Raw genomic sequence first — 12068 nt, forward strand, 5'->3', positions numbered from 1 at the left:
TTTTTTCTCTGGCTGTTTGTTTCACTTTTAAGGCTATGGAACTGTAAGCAACAATTTTTTCATTTAATTTATATTTTTGTATCGCTACGAAGTAGTTTAACGCACACAATTTTAAACTGTTCACAGAAAGTGGTTAGGTAAATTGCAAACAAACAAAAAAAAAAAGATCAATTTATTAATATCTAGGGAATGTCTGAAAGGTTTACAAGAATAGGAGAGATTTGTTTATTTTTTTTATTGCTTTCTAGACTGGTTTAAAGAGGGGTCCAGATGACTCTGCTTGCTCTTTTATTCACCAGGAGACCCTAATAAATCACTCTCATGTTTCAAAGTAATATTTCTTTTAGAGCCAGGTTCTTTATCGACTCGTCCTGAATCCTGTTACTGTGCATCGGGTTGCAGGGGCTTTCTGCTCAATGTCGTTGTTCTCAGTTTATTGTGCTTCGGACCAGCAGCCGGGGCTGAGGTATCCAAGCTGAGGAAAATCGAATGCAACGGGCGTCAATCAAACCTGACGCTTTCCTGTTGGTGACTCTGGATAGCTCCGCCCCACCCAATCACAGATCAGCTGGTAAGAAACACCTCCTGAACTGAAAGCGGTGAAACCTGTTGTGCATGGAACAAGATTTTCCACTGAAGAAACCATCAAATAACTAAAAATAAATGAATATTTCAAAAAAACATTTGGAGTGCTTCGCTTCAGTTATCAGTTGATATGCCCGACCGACCCCGTTTCTTCCATCAGGGTCCACAGGACATTAACCGATTTAAGAGACAGGGTAGACTAGACATGTTACCCGATATAAACCCTGTTTTCATTTAAACACAGCTACTGCTCTTTTCCTTGTCTTTAGAGCTGTCAGTCTGTATCCTGCCATACAGGAGATGACACTCGAATGGTCTGAAATCTGGCGTTTCAATAAGAGTGGCTCAGTGATTTATAATAAAGCAATAAAACACAAATGCTGCCTGAAAACTATAAAAGTTAGGGTTGGTACATGTTTATTTAAGCAAATTAAAAAAATCCTGTCTTTTTTTACATTTCAATATAACTTCACACAAATTAATCGTACAGGCTTTTTAAAACATAAAAATTGACCCACACCCCCAGACCTCCAAAAACTTTAAGTTGCACAGTTATAACTGCAAAGGAAAATGGCAAAATAAGAAAACAAATTGAAAAAGTTGTGTTCAATAAATTGGCCAAAACAAAAAAAAGTTGCCTAAAAAAGTTCCCTCACCTTTGTTCCTCTCCCCCCTGAATATATTTTAGGGGTGTCCTGTTAAATAATAATCAAGCTTGATACCCCACAATGTCAGCCTAATTTACATTTCACATATTACTGTCAATACTAATTTTGTAATTATTTAACAATGGTGGAGAAACGAACACACAAACATTTCACGTGTTCAGAAAATTGTATTGGAGTTAATGTGAGAGGCAAAGATGTCAAGGGACTGGAGCAAGTTCTCAAATTGGGTGTTTAATGGGTCATGGAGGATCCAATTTCTTTAGAAATACTAAAAGAAACTTCAACTCAATTAAACAAATTTAAAAGACACAGAGAAAGGCTTCTATCAAAATGTTAGTCACTGAATTTATTAAGGTTATTTTAGTATTTCTAAAATTCAGCACTATTCAAACGTTTAAGTCTGAGGATCCAATTTGTTTGCCTTTTGCTTTCTTTGAAGTAGTTTGACTAATGGACAGGTTTTACGTTCCGCTCGCCAGCTTTGCTTTAATATAACCAACCATAATATTCCATGACCATTAACCTGTGCTTTCAGTGACTCCAACTTAATGACAATGAAAGAGCATTTAATAAATCTGATCAGCTTGAACTGCAGTCTAACTTCCAAGACCCATAAAACAGTAGCTTCCAATAAACTTGGTCCAGTGCTACTCTAAATCTTAGACCCTGAAAATACACCTTCAAGAAAATGCAATTGTCAAGGGCACTCAAGTCGTTTCCCTCCCCTCAGGACACCCCATCCTCATTTTATTTTGTGTGCTCCTTTCTCTTTCTGACAGCGGTCTCAGCGGTGGTACAATTCAGGATCGCAGCATCTCTTCCCCTCCACCCTATTCCTCCCCACTCGTTCTCTCCATTTCTACCAGAAGTCTCTGCGATGGTAGGCGTCTGGGTCGCAGTATTTGGTCACGACGACTCTGTTTGCAAATTTGCGCCCAGTCAGCCCCTGCATGGCCTTCTGACAGTCGAAGACTGAGACAAACTCTACAAAGATCTGAAACACAGGGAGGAAAGAGGAAAGTGGAGTCAGAGCGAGTGAAGTTATCTTAAGTCAAGTCTCAGAAAAAAGTCTTGAACTACCATTCAAGCAAAGATCAGACTGAAATTACGATCTCACTAGACTTGGTACAGACATTCCTCAGCACAAGTTCAAACAGAGAGGAGGGAGAAAAACGGCATTAGGAGCAAGTAAAATGTGACATCATTTCCATCAATATCAGGGTCTACTGTATATTAGAAAGACATTAAAGATGGCTGTATCGCATCAGGGGCAGCAGTGTGGAGTAGTAGTTAGGGCTCTGGATTCTTGACCGGAGGGTCGTGGGTTCAATCCCAGGTGGGGGGCACTGCTGCTGTACCCTTGAGCAAGGTACTTTACCTAGATTGCTCCAGTAAAAACCCAACTGTATAAATGGGTAATTGTATGTAAAAATAATGTGATATCTTGTAACAATTGTAAGTCGCCCTGGATAAGGGCGTCAGCTAAGAAATAAATAATAATAATAATAATAATAATAATAATAATAATAATAATCAATATCAGGGTAACAGTGTATTCCATAGAGAACAGTATCTGATGTGTATTATAAAAGGTTTAGAAAATGGCATCTCATTGGCTAGTACCCTTTGCAGGCGGGTACATTAACTTTCAATAGACGACCAGTGCCTTTTCACCTGGACAGATATACTGTTCAAGTTTTAAACCACAAAACTTATTTATTTGTCTTTTTCACAACAGTGTCCCATTTTCTTAGACCTTCCAGGGTGGGCGGCACTGGGAAATACCAGAACTTTCAGGAACTCATTACACCTTTGGGCGGTCCGGTACTGCCTAATACCGCCCACCCTGTTGAGTCTTATTGCTTACATTTCAGACAGGTGTATTAATACCAGCCCTGCTGTTTATTATAAAGGTATTTCAGACGCTGTATTAAATGCTGTGCATTAAAAGGTATTTCAGACGCTGTATTAAATGCTGTGCATTAAAAGGTATTTCAGACGCTGTATTAATGCTGTGTATTAAAGGCATTTCAGATGTATTAATCAGCCCTGTGTGACTCGGAGTCTCACCTTGCCGCAGCCCGGCACCTCCAGCCCGTCGACGGGGCGCGGGATCTCGATGGATTTGACAGCCCCATACTTGCTGCACTCGTCCCGCACATCCTCAACGATCTCCTCGTACTCGTCATCGTCCAGCAGCTCCTCCGGAGCCACCATGTTCATGAGGCACAGCACATCTGTGGGGAGCCCCCCCATCTGAACCACCTGCGTGTTCATGAGCCCCGGGACCTGCAGAGTGACTGGGGTCTGGTTTATACTGGTCTGAGAGGGGAGAGAGCAGAGAGGGCAAAAATCAACATACAGCAATACACGGGTTAGACAGGACAGATAGAGATCAATATACAAGGGTAATACTGGCCTGAGGGGGAAGAGAGAGATCAATAGACAAGGGTTATACTGGTCAGAGATACAAAGGGGGGGTATGAGTGACCCGGGTCTGGTTTCTACTGGTTTGAGTGAGTGAGTCAGAGGAGAGAGCAGATGAATAAATAACCGCACACACACACACACACACACACACACACACACACACACACACAATACAGATATATAAAAGCTGCGCAGCTGACTAACCCCGTTTTATACAAGCTGCCCATAGAGAATTAGATATAGATACTAGCTCTCACACAGTACAGTAGATAAACAGAATCAGATATTTAAGTGTGTGTTTACAGGGGTGTGCAATTTAAAAAAGAAACCAAAAAAATCTTCTTGTCCAAGGGACAAAATGCTAGAAAAATCTACTAGCCCCCTCACCGTCCCACAGAACACACAAACAGAATATCACTTTTAGGATTTTGCTTTTATTAACCACTTCCATGCTGCCAGACTATCTGTTACGTCCTAAAAACACTCGCTCAGTGCTGCCGAACGTACCAGATACGTACTTATTAAAAAGATGTTTAAAAAATAAAACAAAAAAACACTGGATTAACAAACTCTGTTCTTCTTGAAACCGGAGAATGTGGATGCCATCATTTTTTTCAACAAAAACTAAATCGTTCTGGACCACAGACTTCATAAAATAAGTTGGACTTGCGAGAAGTTAAATTAGTTCGTTAAATTGGTTGGTGTTCCCACTTCGTTGGATTTTGTTGCAAAGGATTTTTTTCTAACAAGTTGCTGTCAGTAAAGACATCTTAGGTAAGAAACATTTTAATCATTAACCATTTGTGAGAATGAGAAACTCGCTGGGTATCGTTTGATTGATATTCGACCATAGGAAATGTCAAGGTTTATTTTACTCTAAAATTAGAAAGATAAGCTGCAGAAACGTTTAGTTTTCTTGCTTACATCAGATATCTGAAAATGTGCGATTTGTTTATTCTTTAATATCATATGTTGGTAGAAAAACCGCCATCATCCCAGCCCTACAATGCATTTTAATCACAATGCATCGATGGTAGAAAAACCGCCATCGTCCCAGCCCTACAATGCATTTTAATCACCTTGCATCGATGGTAGAAAAACCGCCATCGTCCCAGCCCTACAATGCATTTTAATCACAATGCATCGATGGTAGAAAAACCGCCATCGTCCCAGCCCTACAATGCATTTTAATCACAATGCATCGATGGTAGAAAAACCGCCATCGTCCCAGCCCTACAATGCATTTTAATCACAATGCATCGATGGTAGAAAAACCGCCATCGTCCCAGCCCTACAATGCATTTTAATCACAATGCATCGATGGTAGAAAAACCGCCATCGTCCCAGCCCTACAATGCATTTTAATCACAATGCATCGATGGTAGAAAAACCGCCATCGTCCCAGCCCTACAATGCATTTTAATCACAATGCATCGATGGTAGAAAAACCGCCATCGTCCCAGCCCTACAATGCATTTTAATCACCTTGCATCGATGGTAGAAAAACCGCCATCGTCCCAGCCCTACAATGCATTTTAATCACCTTGCATCGATGGTAGAAAAACCGCCATCGTCCCAGCCCTACAATGCATTTTAATCACAATGCATCGATGGTAGAAAAACCGCCATCGTCCCAGCCCTACAATGCATTTTAATCACAATGCATCGATGGTAGAAGAACCGCCATCATCCCAGCCCTACAATGCATTTTAATCACAATGCATCGATGGTAGAAAAACCGCCATCGTCCCAGCCCTACAATGCATTTTAATCACCTTGCATCGATGGTAGAAAAACCGCCATCGTCCCAGCCCTACAATGCATTTTAATCACCTTGCATCGATGGTAGAAAAACCGCCATCGTCCCAGCCCTACAATGCATTTTAATCACAATGCATCGATGGTAGAAAAACCGCCATCGTCCCAGCCCTACAATGCATTTTAATCACAATGCATCGATGGTAGAAAAACCGCCATCGTCCCAGCCCTACAATGCATTTTAATCACAATGCATCGATGGTAGAAAAACCGCCATCGTCCCAGCCCTACAATGCATTTTAATCACAATGCATCGATGGTAGAAAAACCGCCATCGTCCCAGCCCTACAATGCATTTTAATCACCTTGCATCGATGGTAGAAAAACCGCCATCGTCCCAGCCCTACAATGCATTTTAATCACCTTGCATCGATGGTAGAAAAACCGCCATCGTCCCAGCCCTACAATGCATTTTAATCACAATGCATCGATGGTAGAAAAACCGCCATCGTCCCAGCCCTACAATGCATTTTAATCACAATGCATCGATGGTAGAAGAACCGCCATCATCCCAGCCCTACAATGCATTTTAATCACAATGCATCGATGGTAGAAAAACCGCCATCGTCCCAGCCCTACAATGCATTTTAATCACCTTGCATCGATGGTAGAAAAACCGCCATCGTCCCAGCCCTACAATGCATTTTAATCACCTTGCATCGATGGTAGAAAAACCGCCATCGTCCCAGCCCTACAATGCATTTTAATCACCTTGCATCGATGGTAGAAAAACCGCCATCGTCCCAGCCCTACAATGCATTTTAATCACAATGCATCGATGGTAGAAGAACCGCCATCGTCCCAGCCCTACAATGCATTTTAATCACAATGCATCGATGGTAGAAAAACCGCCATCGTCCCAGCCCTACAATGCATTTTAATCACCTTGCAGGTTATTTTTTTGTGCAATATAGTTGGGTCATTCTGAACTTCATTATCATTCGTTAAAGTTATTGTACATAAATTCTGAATCTATGAATTTTAGCAGTGTTTTGATTTTTATTTATTGAGGAGGGGAAATTAGTGGGCATATGTATAATTAAAATGTAAAATGAAAAATATTTATTTTGTTTACCATTTAGACTCTTCCAGCCTTATTCGAGTACCAGAGACTGATAGATCAGAAACTGTGGCAAGGCTTAGTGAACGGCATTTTATTCGAACGCTCCCATAGTGGAGTACTGGAAGGACTTAATAAACCTTCAAAACAAACCATTGACTGGAAATGTCACGTTACCCATTTCTAAAATCCTTATTTTGTGCAGATTCAGAAAAAAAAACACTTTTGCCAGGGAATCTCATTCTTTGGTGGCGTACTGGGCACATACAATTGGGGTGGGTAATATATACCATGGGCTACATAATTCGAAGTGGAAAAGTCAAAGTGGCCTGGTGTTAGCCTAGAGCACGCAATACCCCCAAAACGAATAAAACAGTTTACACAAGACATAGGCAAAGCAAGCTGCTTAAGTCTCTAAAATCGTACATCGAAACACAAGGATTTTAGGGATGATGGATAATGCATTTTCTGAAAAAGTTGCATTTTGCATACAATAGCTGTCACATGACAAAATCCAGAAAAACTTGTCACCAATGAGAAGTTCAGACTGACAAATATATATAGACCTCACTTAAAATAGTGTGTTCAGTTCTGGTCACCTCATTACAAAAAGGATATTGCTGCTCTAGAAAGAGTGCAAAGAAGAGCAACCAGAATTATCCTGGCTTTAAAAGACATGTCATATGCAGACAGGCTAAAAGAATTGAATCTATTCAGTCTTGAACAAAGAAGACTACGCGGTGATCTGATTCAAGCATTCAAAATCCTAAAAGGTATAGACAATGTCGAACCAGGGGACCTTTTTGACCTGAAAAAAGAAACAAGGACCAGGGGTCACAAATGGAGATTAGATAAAGGGGCATTCAGAACAGAAGACAGGAGGCACTTTTTTACACACAGAATTGTGAGGGTCTGGAACCAACTCCCCAGTAATGTTGTTGAAGCTGACATCCTGGGATCCTTCAAGAAGCTGCTTGATGAGATTCTGGGATCAATAAGCTGCTTGATGAGATTCTGGGATCAATAAGCTACTAACAACCAAACGAGCAAGATGGGCCGAATGGCCTCCTCTCGTTTGTAAACGTTCTCATGTTCTTCTTATGTTCTTATAGTTTGCCTGGGGCATCTTAAATGGAACTCCCAAAATCAAATAATTATTGTAGCACAGAGCATCAAAAGGGCCTCAGCAGACAGGTTAAAATAATAACCACAATCATTAGAGATTGCTAATAATTTGCTTCAGGAAATCAAATAAAGAAAATGTAATTCAGTCCAACAAAACTGAGCCCATCTAATTTTATGCATGACACAAACAAAAATAATTAAAACTAAAAAGACTCAAACTACATCAGACTTTTAGGTAGGAGATCACTAAATTACACCTATGAAAACATTTCTGAAGAAAAAAGTACATCGAAGTACAATAATCTGTCATACAATAACATTAGAAATGCGTGTAGCAAAGGAGAAGCCATCCTAATGGGGGATTTCAACTTCCCCCATATAAAATGGGAAAACCCGGTGGGGAGCACGACGGACGAAATTGAAATGGTGGAAATGACAAATGACTGCTTCCTGACGCAATTTGTCAAGGCACCGACTAGAGGGGAGGCATGCCTTGATTTAGTCTTTTCAAATAACGAAGACAGAATAACTAAAACAGACGTCAGAGAACCATTGGCAAACACAGACCACAACATGGTCTCATTTGAAGCAATTTTTAAAACCCAAAAAGAAATGGCTAAAGCGAAGGTTTACAATTTTAGAAAAGCTAACTATGAAGGTATGAAAACAGAGACCAACATAAGTAGATTGGAGTAAAAGAGAAAACATCCACAGAAAAAGGATGGCTGTTAAAATGCAACATTACCTTGAAGTCATGAGTAATCTCGATAAATACTGTACAATCTTTAATAGTAATGAGGTAGGCATTAAAGAGCCTTCCATTTTAACTGCAATGTTACTCTTAACTACTGTACAACCAGTGTGTTCTGCAGGGTTCTTTATCAGCTTAGCGCATTTGAGGCATCACGCTGACTCTGCAAACTCATTACGTTACTTATAGGGATGTGCTTTTGGTACATTTTTATGAACGTTTAAAGCATTTAAACCATATCTACATACACACTGTTTACATTATCAGAATGTAATGACAGCCCTGCTTAGTATTTTCTGAGCAAATAAACCCTAAATAAGCAACTAATGTTTTAACATCGCAAAGACTTTACAAAGTTTAAAAAAAAAAAAAAACACACACAAAGTATATATTGAAATGTTTATATTTATGGTTGTAATTAAAGTTGTCAGTGAAGATACAACTATATACATATTGAACACGTTTTCAGATAGTATGACTTTTTAGAACAGTGTGTTTCTTAAAGGTTCATTTAATAACAAAAAACAGGAACCTATTAATGTTTTTGTAGGGTTTTTTTGTTTTGTTCTAAGTAATTTTGCCCCAGATTATATGGTTTAAAAAATGGTATTAAAATTATATGGTTTAATTGAAAAAAAATTAGAAATACTTTCACTTCTGGAAAAGGAAACTACCAGGGATAAAATAGCACAATATTTTGGAATTTTAAAGAGCACATGACTGATATTTAAAATTCTGCCACGGAGATTTAAGTTTGCCGTCTTTGATAGTAGCCGTGGGATTTTTGTTGCTCGAGATGATTACTTTAGCATTACAATTTCCGAGTACTCGAATCAAACGCCACTCTCCTCTACATGCTGTACTAGTGTACATAAACCTCCCAAACATTGCCACAGGTCCTATTTTAAATGCCAATTTTTTTGCCTTCTTGTGCATTTAATTGTATATGGTCAAGTATTACTAACGTAAAGTATTAAAATTCACATATCCAGACAACTTTACATTGAATTGTAAAAAGAGATGCCTGGTCTACCTGTTTGAACTGTGTCTCAGGGGTCCTTTACTTTAGTGCAGTAGTTCCCACATACAAATAAAAACTGTACTAAACAAATGGCCATTCGCTTCAAAAGCTTACAGAACAATTTCAAGTGAAAAAAGCCTTCCACCTGTGTGAAGATTGAGGAATGGGGTCCACGAGTCTCTGGTAAATGCAACTTTTTCCCCCTTGAAAGTTTTGTATGAACAGCTGCAGCACGATTTTCTTTAAGTTTTTCCAGCCTCGCTGTTATTGTTTTATGGGTCGGCACAGTAATGGGATAATCTTGCACTGATTTCAAAACTGCTGCATTCACGATTCACATGCACTGTCCTCACAGGGGATAACGTGATCACGCCCAATGTTCGTCCAAATCTATAGCAAATGTTTTTATGGATGTTTGCTTTGTATTGCCATCACTAGCTCCATCCACAATAATTCTGAATGTTTTCATTTCAAACTATGAAGCACTGAACTTGTGTTTTTATGGGACGGCAACTTTGTTTGGCATAATTATTTACATACCACGGTTTTCTTGTCCGGTTCCTCAAAATACTTCCAAACGTGGCTTCCTTTGTTGAGAGATGCCATTTTAAATATAGAACAAACTCAGAAAAAAAACGCTTGTCATTAACGTTATTACCCCACCGTGGAATTGATACAATACCACGCCTACTACAGGCATAAACAGACACAGTGCACCAATGAAGCGCCAGATCGACAGAGAATAAAACCCGCCCCAGTGTCAATCTTTCTGTTGCACCAATTAGAAAAACTACTTGGAGGCAATTGCCAAACCCCTTCCTTTTTTAATATCCAGCCTTACTGTAGCACTAGAGCAGTCTCATACACGACAGACTACTGATGATAAACTACTAAAATTAATACATAAAAAAACTATGCGTTTGGTGACATTTGTCACATGACCATTTATAAGTCTAGCATATTAGACAATGTTCTACGGCTTCTTTGGTTTATACGTTTAAAATTCCCATCCCTAGTTACTTCTATTTTAACATTAACCCTTTGCGGTCCATTTATTCAGCGTGCGTCAGGTCCAATTCATTTTCACACACGCAGTTTATTTTAGACGTTCGGATTAAAAGTATTTTTTTTTCACAGTAAAACAGGTTTAAAAGGCACTGCATATCAACAGGACACTCAGTACTGCATCTCCAGCCCCGCCCCACCCCTCGTTCGCTATATTTTTCACATACGTCTTAATAGTACATACCGATAAATCATCTCCTGATCACTCGTTTTATCACCAAACTCCTCAATAATGCGATCCAAGTCATTATTTTATTACTATAACATCTAAAAAAAGCTCTGCAAATGTCTGTGATATTCTTTGAGCGCTGGATGCAGAAGCAGCTATCTTGTTTGTTTATGTCCGTGTTATCTATGTGGTGTCGGGTCTATCAGTATTCATGAGATACGCCCCTTTTTTTTCCGGCTTCTCTCGGCCTTTGAATGGTTTTCTCTGCTTTTTCCGGAGAAAAAACTACTAGAGACCTGGTTTTTTGCATCTTTTTGATGTTGGACAGGGTCCGACATTGGACCGGAAAGGGAAAATTGCGCTGTTGGACCATGTCTAACATAGGACCGCAAAGGGTTAAATTCTTACTCAGTAAAACTTCAATATAAAGCCATACGTTATCAATAAGTTATCAATATATTATAGCAAACCTCAAAGTTAAAAGTATATTTGGTAGCATTTTGCTACCCAAAGCTCTTAATTTGCTACTATTTATTTATTTTTTTTAAGCAGTAGCATTTTTCTGATACCTTACGCTGCAGTTTATATGACCGACCCTGAGTGAACACATACAAAATTACTGGTATTACTTTTGTTTGTTTTTAACACGTACATTTAGTATATTTCATAAAGCAGGAAACCATTGCTAATACAGCTTCCCGATTTGTAGATGACTGAGGTTTGTACCGCCCCATGTAGATACGCACGAGGCCCACAATGCAGATCGTATTGGACAGTGGAGCACAAATACTGTACCTACAGTACCAGAACATGGATACAATTTCCAGGTATGAAGTTTATTTGATAGACCAAAAGTAAAAATTAAATAACTGTTAAACATTACGATTTTATAAGATAAGACGGTGAACTAACAGGATATTATGTTTATTCAGTGTTATAAAATGCTAATTTAATCGGTCATGGAGAATGGTGGCTCCGGTTTTGTTATAATGTTAACCCTGGTTTCACCCACGCAAAAATGAACACATAATAGGTGGACAATTATTACTATCAAAATTCTAACTACAAAAAAATAAAAAAAATTTAAAAAAAACAGGAGCTAAACAGCTAGCTAGAACGTCAACATGATCCAAGTCTTCCTTGTTTTCAGTATGAATAGACGAAATACAATATTGAAGTGCATTCATTGATCTATCTGTTTTCTTTTTATGACAGATTAACACTACCTGGTGTACTTCTCCTGTTTAACTAGTGAAATGTGTGCTTTAACACAAAATGTTATATATATATTGCACTGCCAAACTATAACTCACACACATGGCTAACTAATGTCACTGTTTAATAAAACAAACTAAGCGTGTTTTTGTTTAAATCTT

At 38.9% G+C, this 12068-nt stretch overlaps 1 protein-coding gene across 7 annotated transcripts in view; it reads right to left on the reverse strand.

Annotated features, from left to right (window-relative positions):
• Positions 1-985: 985 nt before the first annotated feature.
• Positions 986-12068, reverse strand: part of LOC117971119 (splicing factor U2AF 65 kDa subunit) — a 37140-nt gene continuing 26057 nt past the window's right edge. For all 7 annotated transcript variants that reach the window (XM_059018603.1, XM_059018602.1, XM_059018600.1 and 4 more), the window contains 2 exons: positions 3324-3575; positions 986-2247 (listed from right to left, as the gene is read on the reverse strand). In XM_059018603.1, coding sequence (XP_058874586.1) covers positions 2113-2247; positions 3324-3575 — 387 coding nt within the window. In that variant the 3' untranslated portion in view covers positions 986-2112. The remainder of the gene's footprint in view (positions 2248-3323; positions 3576-12068) is intronic.

The sequence above is a fragment of the Acipenser ruthenus genome, chromosome 60 (genome assembly GCF_902713425.1).
Source record: "Acipenser ruthenus chromosome 60, fAciRut3.2 maternal haplotype, whole genome shotgun sequence".
NCBI lineage: Eukaryota > Metazoa > Chordata > Actinopteri > Acipenseriformes > Acipenseridae > Acipenser > Acipenser ruthenus.